The sequence below is a fragment of the Hydra vulgaris genome, chromosome 14 (assembly GCF_038396675.1).
Source record: "Hydra vulgaris chromosome 14, alternate assembly HydraT2T_AEP".
NCBI lineage: Eukaryota > Metazoa > Cnidaria > Hydrozoa > Anthoathecata > Hydridae > Hydra > Hydra vulgaris.
In genome coordinates, this window is record NC_088933.1 from 21,353,870 (window position 1) to 21,379,061 (window position 25,192).

General features: G+C 28.5%; 2 protein-coding genes across 2 annotated transcripts in view; both read left to right on the forward strand.

The window, feature by feature from the left end:
- LOC100198598 (ubiquitin-conjugating enzyme E2 N) overlaps window positions 1–25,192 on the forward strand; it is an 88,261-nt gene that overhangs the window by 43,964 nt on the left and 19,105 nt on the right. The gene's annotated exons all lie outside the window — the stretch shown is intronic.
- Window positions 11,603–19,527, forward strand: LOC100214098 (ragulator complex protein LAMTOR5). Its single transcript, XM_065818379.1, has 4 exons — window positions 11,603–11,735; window positions 11,891–11,952; window positions 18,870–18,987; window positions 19,103–19,527. The coding sequence occupies exons 1-4, from the start codon at window positions 11,701–11,703 to the stop codon at window positions 19,161–19,163; spliced, it is 276 nt and encodes a 91-aa protein (XP_065674451.1). The 5' UTR covers window positions 11,603–11,700; the 3' UTR covers window positions 19,164–19,527.

A 25,192-nucleotide genomic window follows, 5' to 3' on the forward strand; every position in this document is an offset into this window, starting at 1 on the left:
TTCGTTAACAATTTGCATTTTGTTAATTTAAAAAAAAATTAATTTAAAAGATATACCCCGTTTTTTTTTAATATTTTATGCTTTTGATGATAAATAAATTTTTTTAAAAACAGGCTTCCTATTTATTAATAGCTTCTCCCCATTTAAAAATTTATAAGTTTCTATTTCCTTCATTAAATAAGTTCATCACAAAGAAGTACAATCTGCTTCATGTCCTGCTGCCTTGTAGGATATGCCTTTTTAGGCAAAGGCTAGGAGATGCCAACTCCGACTTAAAACACCCCCTGCCTTGGGGCTCTTGGTTGAGTAGGCTAGAGATTTTGTCTCAATAGAAATACTCATCTTCTTCATCTATTAGGCTGGCGCAGATGTGTTTTTAATACATTGTTTCCAGTTTATGATGTTGAATGCTGGATCTTCTTGACTCACTGCATGGGTTTTGCTTGTGTCTCTGTTTTTATGACAAGGCAACTCATTCTATTATATCCTAATGAGGGTACAGCTCTAAAACTCAGTTTTATGGTTCTGAGGCCAGCTTGTAGTCAGGTTTCCTGAACTCTGTGGTAACTCTCAGAGAGGTTGATTTCATCAACAGCTGAAAAATATCAAAGTATCAACAGTACCATGTTGTGCATGTATGGTGTCCCTGTTTTTACTTTTAATGTGCATTGCCAAGGCCACATTTGGAGTCCTTTGCTTAAGATTTATTAATAGTAATGAGGCAATTGCTTGGGCTATTAAACAGTGTACCAAGTACTTTCTATGTTTTGAGTCAAGTTCTTTAACAAAATTAAAAATGAGTAAAGTACCAAAAACTATAAACACTAAAAACTATCTTCATCACCAAGTTCTCTAAACCTATCATTCACAAATATTCGTGGTCTTTTGTTCTGTTGAGTCTTATTTCTTGCAAAGTTCACCAGACCTATTTGCTTTTTATGAGACTAATTTGAGTTCAGCTATCTCATCTTGTGTTCTTAGTGTTGATGGTTAATTTGTAAAGACTCCAATATCTTATGAATGTAAATGCCCATGCTTGGCCTGGGCATTTACATTCATAAGAATTCACCCATTTTTCGGGAAACTAGGTTTGAATCCACAGACTATTCTTTTATGTGCTTTTGTTTAGCACCAATTCACTCTATCGTCTTTCTCTTTGTTCTATATTGCTCTCCTTCAACTCAAGACTGCACTCTTTTTGATGTTATTTCAAATCAAATTGAATAGGCACTCTCTCTTTATCCGTCCGCTAATATTGTTGTTGTTGGTGACTCTAATTCTCATCACATTGAATGGCTTATCTCTGTGACTCTGTGTCAGTGACTCTGCAGGCATCAAAGCCCACAACTTTAGCCTTTTTCAATCTGTAACTCAAATAGTAAATTTTCCGACTCCCTGAATCATTTACCTTCTCTACTCGACTTAGTTTTGTTTCTGATCCTAGTCAGTGCTTAGTTTCTCCACATTCAACCTTAGGTGCTTCTGATCACAGTTTGATCTCTCTAAAACTGTTATCTCATTCTTCTTCGTTATCTGAATACCCCTATCATCGTACTTCTTACAACTACCTTAAAGCTGACTGGGACTCTTTCCATGATTTCCTTCGTGATGGTCCTTGGGTAGAAATCTTTCGTCTTCCTGTTGACAAATGTGCTTCTTACATAACTTTGTGGATTCAGGCAGGCATGGAATCTTTTATTCCCTCTTGGCAATTCCCTGTCAAGCCTCACTCTTCTCCATGGTTTTCCTCACATTGTGCTGCTGCAATTGCCAATTAAAACCGTTATTTCCATATCTATCAGCAAAACAATTCTCCAGAAAACAGACATCTGTTTATTACTGCTAGAAACCCTTGTAAAAAGGTTTTGTCTAATGCCAAAGCCCGCTATTCTCAGGTCATGAAATCTCGTATTTCATCACAAAAATTAGGCTCTCGTGACTTCTGGAGAATCTTTAACAGTATCAATAATAAGGGCAAATCTGTAATTCCGCCTCTCTTGTATGGGTCAGACTTAATCACCTCACCTAAAGACAAAGCTGAGTTGTTTGCTAAGAACTTTTCATTAATATAATCTCCTGATTCCATATAATTTAATCAATTTGCTTTATTTAAATTTTTATCGGTAAAAAAAAATTGTAATTATTATTATTTTTTTTTTTATTATTAAATACTTATAATATTTTGTCAATAATTAATAAGAACTACCTTGAATATATAACATTACTCAGTTAAAATGATTATATCAATTTATTTATAACCTTAGTTTAAGTTCTTGATAGAAATATGTTATCTTTACAGATTGCTCAATTATTTTGAAACATCTAATTTAAATATGACTAGTAATAGAGTAGAGTATAGTTAGATTATTATATTATGCTCTGTTTTATTTGCTTACGCTGTATTTTAGATAAGTTTAAGAAATAAAACTCAAAGTTTAATCTTAAAATAAAAGTTTCACTTTTATTATTTTAGGCATAATTTAATAAGTGAAATTATTAGGCTTCCTTAAAACCCAATTTTAACCCAGAAACCCGGTTAGGTGAGCTGAGATAAATCTTGGTCAAAATAAAAGAGATGAGCCTAGGCGAGCTGAGAAAAGCTGTAATCAAAATAAAAGAAATTAGGCTAAGAAATCAGGCTAGGCGAGAACTCAATAAGTAAAATATGCATCACATAGCAAATTTAGTTGTTATTTTATTTCTTTAGTTCTACTTCTACTACGCATCAGCGGGAAAGCACTCATGTGGATAAATGCTTGGCTTAACAATAGACAACAGCGTGTTGTCATCAGATTGGAAAAAAGTTACAAGTGGCGTCCCTCAAGGAAGTGTCCTCGGCCCTCTCCTTTTCGTACTATTTATAAATGATCTGCCGGACAACATTACCAGCCAGTTCAAGCTCTACGCAGATGATAGTAAAATTATGAACATGATAAAATCGAATGAAGATATGCTAGCTTTACAATCAGACATTGATCAAGCCATAAAATGGTCTCACAAATGTTTGATGTTCTTTAATGTGGAAAAATGCAAAACAATGCATGTCGGTAGAGGTAACAGAAAATCTAATCAAGTCTATTCAATGACGAACATAGAAGGCACTCGTCGAAACCTGGAGGAAACTGAAACTGAACGAGATCTAGGTATTCTGATATCAAATGACCTCAAAGTCCGTGCCCAGGTAGAGTCTGGAATACCTGGAATTCGCTATTCAAGCATGGTCTCCTCACCTAAAAAAGGATATCAATATGCTTGAAAGAGTTCAGCGCAGAGCGACAAAAGTTTCCTCAATCAAACATCTCCCATATGAGCAACGCCTAAATATATTTAGAGTGACAACACTGGAAGAGAGAAGAGCTAGAGGAGATCTTATTGAACAGTTTAAAATTAAAAATAAAGTTGATGATGTTAACTTTTTTGCTCCTCAAAGGATCTCTAGCAACGTATATTGCAGGAGGAGTCACAATAAACAGCTACACAGACAAATTGTTAGCGATTGCGAAGAGCGACATCACTTTTTTACTAATCGTGTCACACTGTCCTGGAATATGCTACCACAGGAAGCAATTGACACTCACTCGGTCAACTTATTCAAAAGTTTCCTATCATGATGGGCATCTTGTCTCGTTGACAATTAACCCTACACATTAGTTAGTATAGAGATGCCTGGTGTTGCATCTCTTCGTCAATATACTTTATAATTAATGATTGACTAATTTACAGTATTATTGAATTTGTAAAAACATAAAAGAAAAAACAAACTATTATTGATTGTAAATTTATTGATTCTAAATAAAATCAAATTCAAATTCACTTTGGTGCTCTACCAACTATCAAGTTTACTTTGTCTACTGTTAAAATATGGTTTGAACTTAGTAAGCTTTAATTATTTAAAATTTGCTAAGTTAATCATTAGCTAATAGTTTAAAAAGAAATTAGTTGTTGCAATCAAGGTAAGACAAATTTTATTTTCTGATCAAATTGCTAATTTTTTTGCACCTTTAGCTATTGTGTTTTTGTTATTTTGTGAAATAGCTAATTGTCAATAGTTTTCTTTTCTTACAGATTTTGACTATTTTCAACAATGCTTTAGAAAAAGCATCATCAACAGGTAAATTGGTTTGTAGATTTTTTGATTTTAGGCATATCGTACAATGCTTTTTCAGCTTATTGCAGATCAAATAGAGGGCCCACATCTCATAAGCTACATAGGGTGTGGGCTTATATTAAGGGCAAAAGCTCCCCCTCCCCCCTTTTTTTTTTTTAATATACAGTGTTGATCCTGTAGAATGTAAAGTATGAGGAGATAGAGTGGTGGGAAAAAAAACACGCTGCATCTATAATTAGTATTTTTGTAGTTGGGTAATCTACCAATTGGAAATTGATAATGCAAATTTTGTTAAATTTGTTTTGTATGTATATACTTTTCTTCATATATTTTTTTCTATATATATATATATATATATATATATATATATATATATATATATATATATATATATATATATATATATATATATATATATATATATATATATATATATATATATATATATATATATACATATATATATATATATATATAAATATATATATATATATATATATATATATATATATATATTATATATATATATATATATATATATATATATATATATATATATATGTATATATTTTGTTATTATATATAAATAAATTGATTTCCAGTTATTACATGATGAGGTGTATTTTTTCCTTTTTTAATTCAATTACTTTTTTAGATTAATCTGATGACGAGTTTGTTCAATATAGATATACAGTTAATAACTATTAAAAATTGTTATGTTAACTGGATAATAAATGTGTTAATAAAAATATCTTTTATCTTTTACTTGATAATTTTGTTGCGGCAATATTTACTTAATTTTGATTTATATGAATTTTTATAAAGCATTTATATTCCGTTTTATAAAGTTTAATAAGTCTTTGTTTATTTTAATTTTAATTTTTAAGTTTTATTTAGATGCCCCAAGAAGTCCTCACGATCTTATCACAGAGCATCGCGGATGAGCATTTAATTGGAAGTTCACGCCTCCTTCTTAACCGATGTCGTATAGCTTGCAAAAGGATCCGTGGTTCACAACCCCAAGGGGTGGATTTAAATCCTTTTGTCTTCACACTCACAAATCCTTTTTTGTTTTCACACAATCACGTGAAGTGATCCGCGTGGGTTTAAATCCTTTTGTTTTCACACTTAATTTTTTTTTTAATCTTTTCCGATTTTCTAGAAAGCAAAACAATTTTAAAGGTCTATAGATATTATATGCATATCATATATAAAGATATATACTGTAACAAACGAAATGGAGAGAATTTTTTAAAAAGCTCTTTAAGGTGGTTCATCGCAAAAAAAAAGTGAACAAGTTTTTTTTTTTTACAAAGAATATTTTTATTTTTTATTCTTTTTTTGTAGTTATTTTAGGTGCTCCCAGAAGTCCTTACGGTCTTTTCACAGAGCACCGCGGGAGAGCATTTAACAAGAAGTTCACGCCTCCTTCTGTACCAATGTCGCTTGTTGGGCTAGAGCTGACGTCGAACCTGGAACATCTGGGTTTCTAAGCCAGAACTCTAACCACTGCGCCACGGCTGCTAATTATCTTATCTGATATTATTTTATTAATGTTTATTTTTTGAAACATTTTGTTATATATTTTTTGTGATATTTAACCTTTTAGTTAGATGCATAAATAAGTCTTTAGCAATGCCTTAGTTGCCGTTTTGAATCAACTCAAACCTATCTAGTTCATTGGTAAAATTATAGGTCTTTCAATCATAATTATTTTCTGTGTAACTTAAATAGTTCTCTGTGATTTTCATATTGTTTTAAAGTTTGTTTCTAAAGCTTTTAAATAGGAAATAGTAAGAATCTGTCACGAGGAAAGAAACGTAGTAAATTGTATTATAAAAAAAAAAAAAACTCACTTTCTGAAAAGGATAAAACTTCTCGATTCAATAGCCTTAGAGGAGCTAAAATGAAATCCAGATTGCAATCAAGTTTTACTTTGATAATGAGAACTATGATATTATTATAAACTTTAAACTCTTGAAGTTATTTTTAAATGACTGTTTCTGTTGTCCAGAGTGTAGTTCAAATGATTTTAGTTTAGTTGACCAGCTTTCATCTAGAATGAAATATGTGTATAAGCTAAGCTTGACTTGTAATGCATGCAAATATAATAAAGAAATGTATACATCCAATGAATGTGTTAATATTAATAGAGTTCAAGTTCGAACAAAATTTAAAACAAATATATTAGAGCTGCGGCTGCTTTTCGAGAAATTGGCAGGGGACACGAATCATTAGAAAATGTTTCACGCTGTATGAATATATTTTCAATTCAGCATAAAACTTTTAATTCCGTTTCAGAATCTTTACATGGAGCTTATAAAAAAGCTGCAGAACAAAGTATGCGAAAAGCTACTTATCAGATAAAAGAAAATTTGTTTTATGAGCTTACTAACCCATACCCATTATGTTGTGTTTCAGTAGATGGTACATGGCAGAAACGTGGATTTAATTCAACGAACGGAATTGTCACAGCAATAAACGCAGGAAAATGTATCGACATTCATGTCTTGTCAAAATAAATGTTATAAAAAATTTAAAGGTCTTGTTTAATTTTTTTTCCATAATGAAAAAACAAGAACCCAACCAAGATTTTTTTTTCATTTTTTTCCTTTGGAGTAGACTCAGTTGGACTGAGTCTACTTCAAAGGATCCTTTATTAAGCTCCAATATTGTTGAGTAAACACCATGTTCTAATATGGTGCTACTGACATAAATATTTTTTGGACATTTGTTGTTATATGATTCAGCGCCTCATTTGAATTTTGAGTTTGACCATGTAAACACTTTTTTAACAACTCATCTGATAACAATTCCACGAAAACAGGGCAAAGTTATAGGTGGATCCACATCGGGAGATTTATATTTGGTCTATATGTCACATTTGGTTCCGACTTCTTGTACTTGCACCAACTCGCACAATATGTTGGGCAAAATTGGTAACGGTGTTTATTATCATCAAACTCAGTGCTATGCCATAATATTGCCAAAATCGACTTTTTCATACTGTAGATTCTATAGTAATTCTGCATTGAATTAATGTTTTTTTTGGTTAATTTAATTATAATTCCCTTTTCCTGATAAGGGTTTTAATGTTCGTTTATATTCTTTGACCAGATTTTAGTCTTGCCCCAAGGCGCTTCTGGACATGACCTACACACTCCAACTTTTCTGGAATGATACAATATTTCTCATATGGGTTACTTTTAACTACTTCCTTATATGATGAGGTATCGCCATCTCCAAGGTATTGATTATAAAATAAACCATGCTTTTCAATTGAACGTTGAAATATTTCAATCGCACCTATTGCTTCCATTGAGCAAAAAGACTTTGTGTATTTATGGAACATTTTCCACTTGATAAGTGATCATGGCTTTTTTTATCATAATCAACATTAATATTTTTATTTTTTAATGCATCATAAGTTGCACATTTTTTGCAATGCTTTGACAAGACATGAATGTCGATACATTTTCCTGCGTTTATTGCTGTGACAATTCCGTTCGTTGAATTAAATCCACGTTTCTGCCATGTACCATCTACTGAAACACAACATAATGGGTATGGGTTAGTAAGCTCATAAAACAAATTTTCTTTTATCTGATAAGTAGCTTTTCGCATACTTTGTTCTGCAGCTTTTTTATAAGCTCCATGTAAAGATTCTGAAACGGAATTAAAAGTTTTATGCTGAATTGAAAATATATTCATACAGCGTGAAACATTTTCTAATGATTCGTGTCCCCTGCCAATTTCTCGAAAAGCAGCCGCAGCTCTAATATATTTGTTTTAAATTTTGTTCGAACTTGAACTCTATTAATATTAACACATTCATTGGATGTATACATTTCTTTATTATATTTGCATGCATTACAAGTCAAGCTTAGCTTATACACATATTTCATTCTAGATGAAAGCTGGTCAACTAAACTAAAATCATTTGAACTACACTCTGGACAACAGAAACAGTCATTTAAAAATAACTTCAAGAGTTTAAAGTTTATAATAATATCATAGTTCTCATTATCAAAGTAAAACTTGATTGCAATCTGGATTTCATTTTAGCTCCTCTAAGGCTATTGAATCGAGAAGTTTTATCCTTTTCAGAAAGTGAGTTTTTTTTTTTTTTATAATACAATTTACTACGTTTCTTTCCTCGTGACAGATTCTTACTATTTCCTATTTAAAAGCTTTAGAAACAAACTTTAAAACAATATGAAAATCACAGAGAACTATTTAAGTTACACAGAAAATAATTATGATTGAAAGACCTATAATTTTACCAATGAACTAGATAGGTTTGAGTTGATTCAAAACGGCAACTAAGGCATTGCTAAAGACTTATTTATGCATCTAACTAAAAGGTTAAATATCACAAAAAATATATAACAAAATGTTTCAAAAAATAAACATTAATAAAATAATATCAGATAAGATAATTAGCAGCCGTGGCGCAGTGGTTAGAGTTCTGGCTTAGAAACCCAGATGTTCCAGGTTCGACGTCAGCTCTAGCCCAACAAGCGACATTGGTACAGAAGGAGGCGTGAACTTCTTGTTAAATGCTCTCCCGCGGTGCTCTGTGAAAAGACCGTAAGGACTTCTGGGAGCACCTAAAATAACTACAAAAAAAGAATAAAAAATAAAAATATTCTTTGTAAAAAAAAAAAACTTGTTCACTTTTTTTTTGCGATGAACCACCTTAAAGAGCTTTTTAAAAAATTCTCTCCATTTCGTTTGTTACAGTATATATCTTTATATATGATATGCATATAATATCTATAGACCTTTAAAATTGTTTTGCTTTCTAGAAAATCGGAAAAGATTAAAAAAAAAATTAAGTGTGAAAACAAAAGGATTTAAACCCACGCGGATCACTTCACGTGATTGTGTGAAAACAAAAAAGGATTTGTGAGTGTGAAGACAAAAGGATTTAAATCCACCCCTTGGGAATGTGAACCACGGATCCTTTTGCAAGCTATACGACATCGGTTAAGAAGGAGGCGTGAACTTCCAATTAAATGCTCATCCGCGATGCTCTGTGATAAGATCGTGAGGACTTCTTGGGGCATCTAAATAAAACTTAAAAATTAAAATTAAAATAAACAAAGACTTATTAAACTTCATAAAACGGAATATAAATGCTTTATAAAAATTCATATAAATCAAAATTAAGTAAATATTGCCGCAACAAAATTATCAAGTAAAAGATAAAAGATATTTTTATTAACACATTTATTATCAAGTTAACATAACAATTTTTAATAGTTATTAACTGTATATCTATATTGAACAAACTCGTCATCAGATTAATCTAAAAAAGTAATTGAATTAAAAAAGGAAAAAATGCACCTCATCATGTAATAACCGGAAATCAATTTATTTATTTATAATAACAAAATATATATATATATATATATATATATATATATATATATATATATATATATATATATGTATATATATATATATATATATATATATATATATATATATATATATATATATATATATATATATATATATATATATATATATATATATATATATATATATATATATATATATATATATATATATATATATATATATATATATATATATATATATATATAGAAAAAAAAAATATATATATACAAAACAAATTTAACAAAATTTGCATTATCAATTTCCAATTGGTAGATTACCCAACTACAAAAATACTAATTTAGATGCAGTGTTTTTTTTTTCCCACCACTCTTCTTTACTTTACTTTCTACAGGATCAACACTGTATATTAAAAAAAAAAAGGGGGGAGGCGGAGCTTTTGCCCTTAATATAAGCCCACACCCTATGTGGCTTATGAGATGTGGGCCCTCTATTTGATCTGCAATAAGCTGAAAAAGCATTTTTCATCACAAAAAAATTTTTTTTTATTGTGATGAACCACCTTAAAATTTCTAAAAACATGAAAACACCGTTAGAAATTTGTTGCGCATGTCATGGTAGATTTTAAGGTTTTAATATGCTTAGTAATAGATTGAGTGTACGTATTAAAGAGACAACTTTCCTTATTGTAGAAAAAAGATTTTACATGGAAACTTAAATTTTTTTTAAAATCAGCAGGGCAAGTGTCCTAACAACTTTTCGGTCATTTTTTCGGCTTACATCCACAAGTCCTTATTTTTTCGGTCATCAACGGCATCTTATCTGAATGGCAAGCGGTCACTAGCGGCATGCCTCAAGGCTCGGTCTTGGGCCCATTACTCTTCGTAATCTTCATTAATGACCTGCCGGACAGCATCACTCATTGTATTAAACTGTATGCTAACGAAGGTAAAATTATTGGCATAATAAAAAAATGAGTTGGACATCGATCTCCAAGCTGACATTGACAGAGTAGTGGAATGGTCACATATTTGGCTCATGCATTTCAACGTTGAGAAATGTTAAGTAATGCATGTTGACCGCGCATATAACAAGTTGACGCACTCAATGGCTAACGTTGACGGCACGCGTTGTCCACTCAAAAGGACTCTAGTCGAACGAGACCTTGGTGTGATGGTCTTCGATGACCTTAACGTTAGACCGCAAGTAGATTTAGACACATCAATAGCAAAAAGAATGCTAGGGCAACTCAAAAAAACATTTCGCAGTCGTAGCTTTTAATTATGACGCACACCGTATCTCATTTAAGTTCGCCCCCACCTTGAGTTTGCTGTGGTCGCTGCATTTAAAGTCCAACATTGCTATCCTCGAGCAAGTCCAACATCGAGCAATACCATCTATTAAACACAAGTCCTGTGAAAATTGACTCCAACAGCTCAATCTTACAACACTTGTATAACAACGTAAAAGAGTAGACCTCATTAAGCAATTAAAAATTATGCGTCAACTCGAACTTGTCAGTTTTTTTCCCCCGCAAAAACCATAAACTAGAACGCCAGATAGGACAAAATTGTGAAGAACGGGGATAACTTTTTTTCAAAAAGAATTGTTGCCCCATGCAATGCGCTTTCCCAAGCAGCAGTGAATGCTCAATCAATCAATTCTTTCATAACAAAGTAATTTTTAGGGACATAATAGCTACTTTGTCTGTAGCGTCTGTGCTTTTATTTTCGTCAGGATTGAGGGACGTGGTAAAGCACCTTCATCAAGCTATAAATAAATCTATTGTAATTTTAAGATTAAAATAAAGACTAAAAAAGACGGAGGTCAAAAAGTTAGATGGATTTAACACTATTTCCTGCATATTCTCCCCAGTCGATAATTGTAATTTTCACTTAATAGACGTATACGTTCACTGAACGCACTGAATGCGTATATATACCATATTTATTAGGGTAATTAACATATATTTTCAAAACCGATTTTTTTCTGAATTTAATTTAACTTTTAAAATTCAATTTAATTTTTAATATTAATTTAGCTTATCAAAACTTTCTTTCAAAATTCTAATAAAAAATTTTCGAAAATTGTATTTTTGAAAAAGAATCTTTTCCCAAATTCATAATGCCTTCCCATTGCTGTTTTAATCACGTGACTTTCTGATTTTAAACATTTGTGTTTATGTTTAATTTTCTTGCAATTTAGCTAGTTTTTAATATATATCTTAAATGGAATCAAAGTTTCAAGAACAACTAGAAAAATTGTAGGAAAATAGTTTATTTATAAATTTGTATCCTTTTTTTCGAATTACTTCTATAATTGTGATAATTTAATATGAAATAAAGTTAAAAAAAAGCATTAGATGTTTTTAATAGTTTGTAAATTGTATGCAAATTCTTTTCAAACAATATTTTTTAGAATGAAACAAGACAGTGTTACAGGTGTTGTATGTGGAGATAGTTCTGGATTGCCTTTAGCCGGTAAGGTACATGATGTATAAAATATATAGAAATTACTTGTTGAAGAATAACATCTATATATCTACTTTATTTAAGCTCAACGGAGTGCTCTTTTTTTTTTAATTTTAGGCGTAATGAGCTGATATGTTTATTATTCGAAAATATAAATTTTATTTCCTAGTCTTAGTCTCAGGGCCATTGCCTGTATTGACCATTTTGTACTATATTGTCATTCAATTCTCATTCAATAATCAATCAATCAAATGTATATTATTTATGTTATAGTTTGCTAATATTTTTTACACTTTCTAACAGGCATGTATAATTCAAGTACCCCTTATTAATAAGTCTGTAAAAAACTAGTCGAAAAGAATATTATTGAAAACTATACCCTAACCAAACTCTGACCACAACCCTTAGGGTCAAGGTTAAGTTATGGTTTTCAATCAAATAACCTGTATGGTTAAAGTCAAAGTTAGAGCATGGTTTTCAAATATTTATTTTGCATAAGATTTGAGTATAATTAAAATTTATACCCAAGTATACTATAGTTTTATATTTTATATATGTATATATATATATATATATATATATATATATATATATATATATATATATATATATATATATATATATATGTATATATATATATATATATATATATATATATATATATATATATATATATATATATATATATATATATATATATATATATATATATATATATATATATATATATATATATATATATATATATATATATATATATATATATATATATATATATATAACTGACTTCGTTATAAATAAATCTAAAAAAATATTTTCCATTTGTCTAAAAAGTCCAATTTGTAACCATTTTAAGAAAAAATTTGTATTTGTATTTTAGCATACCCAGTTCCCAGTTTTTCGTTTGTAGAACAATTTATAAAACATTTAAGTTAAAATTAAAAAGTACTTATTCAAGAGTTCGGAAATTGGGCATTTCCATTTCTGTGCATGATTTTTTATTTTTCTTTGTTTTAGTAATTAAAAGCTGGGTCTTTATGCAATATGCACACTGTTTTGATTTTCTTATAGAACAATTATAACAAAAATACTTTTATTATATTTTAGGCTACCTAAATAAATTAAATATACATATTTTTATAGTTTTATTTTTTTGCATAATAATACCGCTCCATTTTGAAAAGTAAACAATAATTTTCAAAGTGCTATACTTTAGCTAGAAACAATTGATGACTGCCATTTCTCAACAAAAATAAATTAAATATGAGTTGTAAAAGTGTAATATTTCACTTGAAATACTTACAAGTAATTTATTTTCATAAAAATAACTACATGAAATTGATAAATTCGCAACATCCGTGCGTGACTTCCATGTGTGATCATTCATGAACTGCATTTAAACTATTGTTGTGGCTCTATGATTCAAAGTGCAATCCTGTAACTTTCTGTAAATCTTTACTAATGTTTAAAATATTATTTTAAAAAAAAAGGTGTATGCTGAATTTACCGAGGAATTAAAGTTTATTCATCTAGTAATTAAAATTGAAGATTTTCTGTTCTGTATGTGATTCCACTTCAAACTTAATTTATTCTTAGTTAACATTACTAATGTATACCATTTTTTGTTTGCAAATTATTTATATTGATTAGAATCAAATGAGGGTAAATTAGAGATTTACTCTCATTGATTCTAATCAATGAGAGTAAATCTCAGTTTGCCAGTTTTATTTTTATGAAAATAATAAGAAAAACATATGAGTTTCTGTGCGTGTTTTTATGGAAATGCTCTTTTGTTATTTAACTTCCCAAAATTTTGTCAGCCTATTATTTCAATATAATTTTCCAATTTTAAATAATTCTAAATTTAAACATGTCTCTTTCCAATGATGTTACTGCTAGTTTATGTTAAATTTGTTTTGAAAAAATTTTAAATTATACTTTATTTTTGATTTTCATGACCAATATGCATGATTTTACATTTATCTTTGTTAAAACTGATATTTTCTTTGGTTTTGTCTATTACCCCAATTACTTTAAAACCATCAGCATAAAGTTTTGCTTTGTTATTCAATTTTTGTGTAACATTTGTATAAGTTATAAATAGCAAAAAAAAAATCTTATTACTTATTCCTGTGGTACCCCACTTGAAACTATTTCTGATTCAAAAAATCCCTAAATAACTCTCTGTTTTTTATTTGTTAAAAATGCTTTGCACCATTGAAATAATTTACCCATAATACTAAATGATTTAAATTACAAGAGTGGTCTCGAATGTGAAATTAAGTCAAGTATATTTTATTTGCATATTTATTTGCTATTATTTATGTTTTACAACATATTATTTTATGTACAAAAAAATGTTGCTATAAATAATAAGTAATTGGTTTAAACAAATCATTAAATCAATATTAAAGTTATTTAATTTGTCTCATTTTACTACAATGTGTCTACTGTACTATAAAATCTACTATATAAAAAAAAAATTAAATAAGTAATGCTTAAATTTCAATTTTAAGATAATCCAAAATTATTTATGAAAATTATCACATTTAAACAATAATGCAAAACTATAAACTGCCCCTTTATTTATCCAGTGTAAAAACAGATAAGAGGAGGCAACCAACTATATTTTTCTCTTTTTCTAAGAAATTACATAATTGATTGCACCTCTCACATAGTACAGTGGGTCAATGTAACATTTCCTAGAATAATAATAAAATACAAATTTATAGTTTTATAAAATAATAATAAAGGTTTGAATTTTTGGCTATCATTGTTTAATTTACAATAAGTTGTAATTTAACTTACTTTGTTGTATTGTCTTCCAATAGAATATAATCTATTCTACAGGAAAGAATTAAATGAGATAATTCTAGCAACTATATGAGTCAATTATGGTTTCTACTGAAAATATCAATTGTATCTATTCAATAGATGCAATGGGTATTTTCAATAGAAACCATAATTGACTCATAGTTGCTAAAACTACCTCATTTGATTCTTTTATATATTTAAATTTGAAAAACCTGCAGTAACTAGTTGACAATGATTTCGAATTTCTCCTAACAACTTGCTTTTTATCATCTTTGAAGCAATATAGTTTGAGAAGAACTAAAAAAGTTATAAAAAGGAATTCATCAGGTTTGTTTATAAACAGATTGCCTCTGGCACCATCAAAATCAACTTTGTATATTAGAATTAGTCTGGCACAATATTTAAGCACAGACAAATTTAATACAACATCATAAGCTGAATATATTCTTGATGCAGTATGAAAAAGAAGATCTTGTAATGGTACCTCTGTAGAGTAGTCACTGAGCTAAATGTTTTCAGAATAGAATTTATTTTTAAGCTCTTTTACTATATGATATAATGGTACAGAATTGTAGAGCGATGTTTTGTAAATATTGATAAGTTACTTTGGATAAATTAGCATCTGAGATTAGTACTCATGACTATTCTGAAAAAAGTGATCCTGTGGACAATTTTTTGTTGCATATTTTTTCAACAACTTTTGTTTCTTTAAATTTTTTATCTGTTTTTAAACTTTTGCTTAAAGCATATAAAAGTTCATTTGACTTTGAAGTTTTTGCAGAAACTATTATAAAAAGTATGAAATCATAACTAATGTGGAATTTATTTTATTTTCTCTGAATTTATTTATAAAATATTTAAGTTTTCTCTGAATTTATTTATAAAATATTTAAGTTTTCTCTGAATTTATTTATAAAATATTTAAATAAAAAAAAAAAGTACTTATTCAAGAGTTCGGAAACTATGTGTTTAAAAATATAATTTTTAAATTAAACTTTGTTTATATGGTAAAAAAATTTTATTAAGTGGTTATTTTTTTAGCTTTATTTTTTTTTTAGCTTTATTTTTTTTTTTAGCTTTATTTATTTTTTTAATGAGCTATAATTAAGATATTCACTTTATTTCTTAGTGGTTCTTGTAGTGTTTTTTTTTTTTTAATCAATTAATTTAAACAATGTTATTGTTTTCAGAGATTATAAAATAGATAATAAATAGTGTAATAGTAATGTCTCAAAGTTTTTATCATAATAATTCATAATTTTATTTATTTACTGTTTCAGAGTTTTTATTTGTTTAAAATAATGACATCAAAACCTTTAAATTTGTATAGTCAATTTTACTTGTGAATTTATTCTACACCTTGATAACTCTGTTAAACTTCTTAGGATTGGCTAAAGATAAGAAATACATCAAGAACATATTGGATATTTTAAAAAAAGACAATATGTTCAGTTTTTGTTTTTCTTGTTACTGAAACATTTTAAACCTGTTTTTTTTTCATTTTTGTTCTTTTTTTCAGTTATGGAAGTATAATTTTTATTTTTTAGTTTTTTTTTAGTTTTTTATGTTTTAATTTTTAGTTTTTTTTTAAATTAACTCAACTTACAAAACTCAAGTTAAATTAATTTACCTAAACACTTGTAACACATTTATTGAGTTTTATAAACTTGTGTTATTTTCTGCTTCCTTTTGTTATTATGTATTTTAAAATAAACCTTCTAAAGTTTGGTTGCAGCTCAGGAGAATGTTTTTTTGTTTTTATTTACCATATATTGATGTTTTAAAGCACAAGATACTTGTTCATATATGTCAGCTTCAAGAAAACACGTTTTCACAGTTTAAGAAGTTAATTAACTTAAGATTATAAGTTAATTAACTTTTAAGTTTAAGAAGTTAATTAACTAATTATAAGTGTTATTTCAGAAGATCAGTAAAATTGTAATCTTTTTTTATTTTTAATATCATTAGTTATTTATTTTAATAATATTTATGTCCAAAATGTCTAGAAGTGACATTGACCAAAAAGGTGGACATAAGTCTTTTGTACTTTAAACTATTGATATGTAGTTAGGTTAGAGCTGAGAGATTCTTTTATGAAAAAAAAATTATTTATCTAGATTTACAAATAATTAATATAATAGGTATATAGTATATAGTTATAGTATATAAATCTTAACAGATATTTTCTGGTCTCCAAGAAACCAAAAACACCAGACCCCGAAAAAAATTAAAATTGGTTACACATCAGTTTGTTTTAAAAACAGTATATAAAATGTGTGTTATAAAAGTACAATATAGTCATTTAAACCTATTCTTAATAGTAACAGTAAGTTACTGAGAAGAAATTTTAATGTTGTTCATATAATGCAGGGTCATTGACCATATATGTTCTTCTTTTATGGAATGGCATGGGTGCTATCCATGTCTGGCTATAGTACTTATAGCATTAAAACCATACTAAATCAGAAATAACGTCACATATTTGTGCATGTAAGTTTTATGTGGAGCAAATAAAAAGCATATGTCAGTCATATGCTTGCCATTCTCTTTTATAGGATGAGGTCAGTGCATTCCATGTGTGAGTATTATGCTTATACCACTGAAAACCACTCTAAATAAAAACAATTACCACTCTATATTTGTGTATAAAACTTTTGTGTGTTCCATGTGCGAAAGCATTTGTCAGCCATATACTACTCCTCTTTAAGAAGTGACATTGGTGTGGCCCATGTGTTGTCACACTATATTCCTACAAGAGGGTTTCACGAGGGTTTTTATGGGAAATACTATATAAACAATTCTAATGACTTTTTTATATAGTTATTTATTGTTTATATAAATATACAGTATTCTAATACGAATGCAAATGAAATCAACACATCAGTTAAAAAACGAAAAGAAAAATATTTATTTTAGTTTTTGCATTTCTTTATAATTTTTTTCACAAATGCAAAAAGTTTTCATAAGATTTAAGTATTATTTGTTCTGTATTCATTCTATACACCACCATAATTTGACAAATTATGTAATAATGCGGTGATTGCCTCTTTAACCTCTTTATATAACATTTGTACAATGCCTTTGAACATTAGCTAAAAAAAAGTTTCATATGAAATTTAAGTATAAATAAAATAAGCAAAAAAAATCAATAACAATAAAAGTTTGATGGCTATTTTAAAACCTTTTTCCCGCTCTTTTTTATGTTACTTTCTTGCAACAAACAAGATGTTTTTTCTCTTCATTAAATAAAACTTGAATATTTAGCAAAAATATGTGCTAGATAACAACTTTAAAAATATTCATTATCAAATCCACTTCAACAGATTAACAAAAATTATTAAAAGCTAATAAAGTTGTAAACCGTGTCACATTTTTTGTGTGTTTTCCGCAATGGAATCATAATTTTTTATATAACTATCTTTATATTTACTATATTTTATTTAATTGTTATATTTATTTAAACTTTATACAAGGACTTTTTGATTACTATATTTATAATTTAATAAATGTGGCAAGATCATGTGGTTTATATGTATTTAATTGAAGATACCACATTAAGTGGTATAATGTGAACGACATTATGTGTTCTGAATGTGGGGAAATTCTGGTTTTCACACTATATATCATTCATAAACTAGATTAGAATTTTACATTTTTTATTCCACTTATAGTACTAAGGCTACTTAAGACAAATATACCTTTCTAATCGAGAAGGTTACATAAAATGGCATAACTATGCAGACACATTATGTGGGCCACATATGTGGTACTTATTTTAGTCATTTCTAATTTTTCACTTTAAAAGTTTATACTTTGAGTGTTATATATATATATATATATATATATATGAATATATATATATATATATATATTCATATATATATATATATATATATATATGAATATATATATATATGAATATATATATATATATATATATATATATATATATATATATATATAAATATATATATATATATATATATATATATATATATATATATATATATATATATATATAATGTATATATATATATAATATAAATATATTATATTTATATATATATATAAATAATATATATATATATATATATATTATTTTTCTAATAAAGCTTGTGGTATAGCCACACATCGTCATGCCGGTCTGGTATCGGCTATCGCCAATCAAGCATCGAAAATATTTCCTTCATTGAATGAAGTTCCCATTATTTGTATTGAAGGAGAGAAAACGTAAGTCTTTTATTAATGTGGAAATACAAGAAATTTTCTCTATTTGTGTTCAAAAAAATTTATGCAAATTACATTTAAAATTTAAAATATACTATTTTGTCAGAATTTTTTTTAGAAACTTGTTAATAAGAAGTGAAGACAAAATGGTTCTTGGAATTTTCAAAACTAAAATTTAATATATTATCAATGTTGTGATATTTTTTGATCTTAACTAAAATTATTTTTCCAAGTTAACTAAAATAATCCTATTGAACTAAAGAAAAAAACTGAAAACCTTCTTTTAAAGAGAATGAAGGGTGGGGGTAGGTAGAGGAGTTGATGATTTATAGATATTTTTTACTTTTTTAATTTACACTCATAAAAAAAGATCCCCTTCTGTTTTGTGTAAAAATGTATAGAAAGTTTTTTGTTAAATTTACTTTAAATAACTCTTTTCTAAAAATAAATTGTATATGCTTGTAACTTATGCAAATTATGTTTAAAACGCCTAATTAAATTGTTTAATTTTTTATTTGTTTAAAATTGGTTATTGTTTTGTAATCGTCTTTTAATATTAATTGTCAAGGCATTGATTCTTTTAAACTCTGAGACTACAAGGTCAAAAATTATAGGTTCCGTGATTTTATATTACGCATTGTTAGAAGGTGTAAGTTCAAACCTTGTAACTTAAATCAACAATGAAGTGTAGTGTCATCCGCGCAAAAATATAACTGAAATGCAATTGACTATGTCAGCACTGAAGTGTGTGAATGCAAATAATGTTTGCAATGACATAGCTGAGAGTTGGCATTGTTTGTTTACATCTTAATTTGATACCAAAGGCTTTTTATTTTTTCAGTATTTAAAAATGAATAAAGCTAATAATATAACATTTTAATGTGCCTGCTAATACAAGCCATGTTTTTTTTAGTTATGTAGTGTCATTTTTTTTTTCGAAATGGTGGTTTTCTTATGTTACTATTTCGATAATCAGGTGGAAACAAAATGTAGCGGAATTAAGACTTTCAGTCAGAAGTTTTTCAAAGAAAAGTTTTCTTTTAAAATTCTTATTAAAAAAATCCTTAAATGTAAACTAATCATAAAGCAAATCATTAATGTTAAAAGATTCATAAGAAGTCTCGATGAAAATTTACCCTGGCTCTTCAATTGTTTGTATCATTTTTTTCTTTTGTTGCAGTTATTTTGTTTTGGCTTTATTTTCTTAGAAGCGAAGTACATATTATGCTTATTACAATTTTTTTATATAATTGCTATATTTTATATTAATTATTATATTTATTAAAACTTTATATGGGGTCTTTTTGATAAGATTGTGTTGAGGTCATTTTCATTTCCTTTGAGCCCGTGTCCTTATAATTCTTTATTTTATAAAGATCATTGTAAAAATAGGCCATATTTTTTGCAAAATGCAATAAATCCAATATAGCAAATTTCAGTTAAACAATAATTACAACATATGTTTATTTCTATTTATTGTTAAACTGAAATTTGTTGTGTATGTTTTCATTGCAGGTTCTAAACCATTTTTAATTAAAAAGTCTGTTTTGCTATAATATTCAACTGAAATACTTGAGATTGGTGTTATTGGTATTGATAAAATTGCAATGAACGCTTTGCAGTAGATGATGTAGTCGAGGCTGATTGCGAAGCTAGCTCTGGTGGTGGATTTTCAAAATTTTAAATTTTTTTTTTTAATTTTAATAAATCAATTTTGGACTTATTGAAAATAAATAAACCTGTTCTTTCAAAAGCACTGACTGCGTGTGCGAGAGCACTTGCCGTTTTCATTTATAATTTTTAATAAACTATGAAAAGTAGCTTTACAAAGATTCTTGCATTTTGATAATTCATAATATAATTTTTGTACGTTTTTCCAGGTGTGTTTAACACGTGACAATATACTCCAACATCCATCGGTTGCAAAGTATTACTTGAATAAGTTAGTAGATAAACTAATCAGACGTTTTTTTGACATATTTAATTTTTTTCGTTTCTATGACATAATTTTCAATGACAAATGAGTGCTGTGACCATCTAATAAAAAAAAAAAGTGTTTTCCGCCAATAGCTTTAAGTGCTGGGATGAATAGCCGACCACTTAATAAATTGCATTTTCTCCATTCACCTCAAATCTGACCTTGTATATAATGCGCCGGTTGGAAAATTTTTACCATGATTGATATAAATATTTTTTGATTTATAAACGACAGTGAGAGTAAGCCTTATGCATACCTGATGCACTTGTTTACAACATAATTAATTGTTTCATGTAAATTTGAGATCGCATTTTGTACCTTTTCCCCATAAAATTTAAATTCGCCCCTACAAACACACTCGTCACAGTTCTAATAATGTAAAGTTTTCAAGTGATCAATTTTTGGCTTAATCGTATTGTTTTCATAATTGTTAAAATAATTGTATTTGAAGTCCAAGTTGACGCTCTGGCCTTCCAATTTCATGCGTTTATTCTTTTATTTCCGGCAATCAATGCCAATTTTAGTACAATGAACTTTTGCACACTTTCTTAATGATATTCATTGCTCTTAATGATGTTTCAAAGCATTTTCTTAAATGTAATTGTTCTTTGGGATTTTTCTGATTGTGATATTTTTTTTAATATTAGTTTGCAAGAGATAAGATTAATATTAATACATATAAAAATTTAATTGACTTTCATATATAGAAATAGAAAAGAATTAAAAGATAGCATTTAATACCGTCTTAACAGAATATTATTACTGACCAAAGAAATTGAGGAAGTAAACAGTGACGGATCCAGCATTTTTTGGTGTTTGAAATGAATTTTAGGGATTTTTTGTTCCCAGCATCCAATCATCGCAATTTTTTGCAAAGCATCATTACTTGACATAAGTATAAACATACAAATGTTTACTTGTATATAAGGAACCACAAATCTTCTAAGAGTAATATTCGATCCCTTTTTGACCACAATGGAGCACAATTAGTCAATAAGAAGTCAAGTGTTTACAAAACCAATTATTAAAGTACTTTCATCACCTGTATCTCGTTATCAGGTGCCTGATTTTCCCCCGAAGAATCGATGTTGTTTGTTCTCCATTTTCAAGCTCCTCATTCAGTTGTCACAATATCAAAAAGTTTATGTGCACTCGTCACTCTAATTGGAATCCATCCTTGAGTACTCAGAAGTTGCTTTAAAGTTGCTCTAAAGTTCACTATGCCTCTCTATCTTAATCATTAAGTCGTTTGTTGTGTTATTAAGTCGCTTCAGTAACGATTAACATATCTTGTTATCATTACTGAAGCTTTAAGTGACAACTGTGTCACATTGATTATTATTATTATGTTAAATGTTGCAAAATATTTTAACCATGTGTTGCATTTTCTGCTTCAGGCTATAATTTTTCCTTCCTAAACAGTTGAAAACAGAGGATTGTTCTGAGCCATTTCTTTTTTAAGTGGGTGTCTTGAGTAGTGTACCTTAAAAGTAGGCCATAGAGTCTATTTTATTTTTGCTGTTGATCAACAACATACTGAAATTGGTAAAATTAAAAAGTAAATTAAAGATATTTACAAACTATTTGTTGATAATAGCCAGGTAGTTTTCGAAATACAATCAATTATGGTAGAATAATTATTTTTGTTGATTTAGGCCGTATGCCGGTCTATCTATTTCTTTCATCCTGTTGCTCAAAGTCAAGGTTTATGTTTTAAGAAAGGTCACTTACGCATCAACATTTAGTGAAACAAAAGCTAAAATATTTACAACATTAAACACCATAGTTTGTTTACAATACGTATTTTTCTGTTATAACCTTTTGTTAACGCGTGTCTTGTACGAAATCGATTTTTATTATTTTGAAAGACGTGTAAATTATGAATAAAAAAATGCCAATAGTGTTTTTTAAAAAACAAGAATATCATTATGTAAGATAACAGTGTAAGAAATACAAAAACAATCACTAACTTAATATTTGTCAATTAACAAATGTATATTTGTACATGTTTTTCATTTAAATACCTTTTAAAAATATGCCTGCTTTTAGGGGCGCCTAACTGCTGCAATGCCCTGGGTGTCATAAAAGATCTCGGCGGCACTGCCCAAACAATGCTAATATATCTGCATTGGTATAAAATAAGGTGTCCCAGCCGTCCCAACTTTTTGCAAAATTGCTGCTCAAAATTTTGCAACTGGGTTTTATCGTATATACACCGGAAATACATGTGTTCTTATGATTTTCAAAAAATTGAGCCAGCACAATCGATTTTAATATTACTTTAAATTATTGAATTTGCATCTTTTTAAAATACTTTAAGGATAAAAAACGCAATATTTTTCACCCAAATATGTAATACAATGTTCACAATGTTCATTAATTATTATAAAAATTGTAGCCTCATTTATGCATTTAATCATCAATTATTATTCAGTGCTCGGAACTTCGACTTCTCTTGAGAACACGATGATAGTTTGCGCTGATCTGGAATTTTTTTTCGTGAATTTTCAACTACTTAAAGTACATCTTGAAACCTTTCTTCATTTTTGTTACACTTAAGAAATCATGACATAGCTTTACTCCTCTTTTAGCAACTTTGTTGGCTACTTGAAGACTTTAAACAATTGTCTTCATATCAGGAAAGTCATCTATTTTTGTCCATTTATTGACTGGTGTTTGAAGAAACTCATAGAAAACATTCAAAAAATGGAAAAGTCTCATTGATCCAGAGCCAACCAAATCACTCAGTGACTTTATCTCCTCTGAAATTGGCTAAGGGTTAGGCTTTCTGAAGGATAACTAAACGAATTCCAAAGGATCCTACACAATCCGTAGAACTTCATGCACTTTCAAATTGGAGGAACCGCACACTCATATTCCCTTTGTGATACCGTTTGTGAGAAAAGAGCCAATAGAACAAGCTCTTTATTCACATACCAACTGTGTCTGCTAAAAGCTTTTATTTCCTTTCAGCAATTATAGAATTATGGTATGCAAACTGTTTCAGTTTCTTTATTGAAATCATATTGTTGACTGGGGCATCGCCTGCAAGCGGGCATTTAATCCACCATTGCACGTAGACACTTACAGCAAACACACGGAAACGTTCTAATTTTTCAATTTGATTTTTAGTTGCAAGTTATGAATTGGAAAACTGCTCAATTATCTTTCTGGACAATAATACTATTTTTATAGTGTACAGAATTTTTGCCATCCATCTTGCTTTGTGCAATGCTCCAGGGTGCTTCATACTAAACTTCTGAGGTTCGGATCTATTTGTAACTAATAACAGGCTGAGTTCAATAAGTTCTTGGTAATCCCCTTGAGTAAAACCTAACGCTAGGAACTTGGAACGCACGGATGCAATTTGTTAAGTTTTCTTGTTCCTTCTCAGTTGCTCTAGGAAGTTCAAGATAGTAAAAGTTTGCTTTATTAACTGGTGGAAGTTGCAAGTAGTGGTTCTTGAATCTGCAACAATTAATAATCATTTTGTAAGTTAAAGCCACTTGAGTCTATTCAAGTCACTTTTACGTCACTTGAGTCTATTTAATCAATTAAAAAAATCTTTTTGTTCAATGATGTTGTAAAAGCATTAGGCTTACCTTGTAAAAAGTTGAATATTTGGACCGAATGAAGCCTCTATATTTAATGAATTCCAACAGTCGTTTAGCATGAGTTCTCCAACATGCCTGCGGCATGCAAACCACAACAAGGGACGGTCTAGCTTTCTCTTCTGGCAGACTAATGCTGAAATATGCTGTCCTGTGATGTAAAGAGTGAATGAATGAATTTTTTAATAAACTATACCTAATAGCCTTACAGTTCATTACTTAAAACCTCCACAGTATTTGTAATCCTAGAGTTTGTGCAAAAATGATTTGTTGATTTGAAATTTAATAAACTATTAACATATTACAAAATTTAATAAATAATTGCTTTATTAAAGCCTAACCTGTATTCGAGGATGTTGTGTCAAAGACCATGCCTATGATGTTTTTGTTGCATTTTCAATCTATGAGTAGATTTTTTGTTTCAAAAGAAATAAAGTTACCATGTTTCAGATCAGCTTTTGTGGTTGAACTTGGAAGGGGTGGTACACCAAGCCCAGCGAGCATTTGTTTTTAAAAAAGTTACGTTCTAAATGTATTTTAAATGTCTTTTAAACGTCTTCTAAACATTTTTAGGTAAAGAACGTTTAAAAGACGTTTAAAAAACGTTTAAAAGACATTT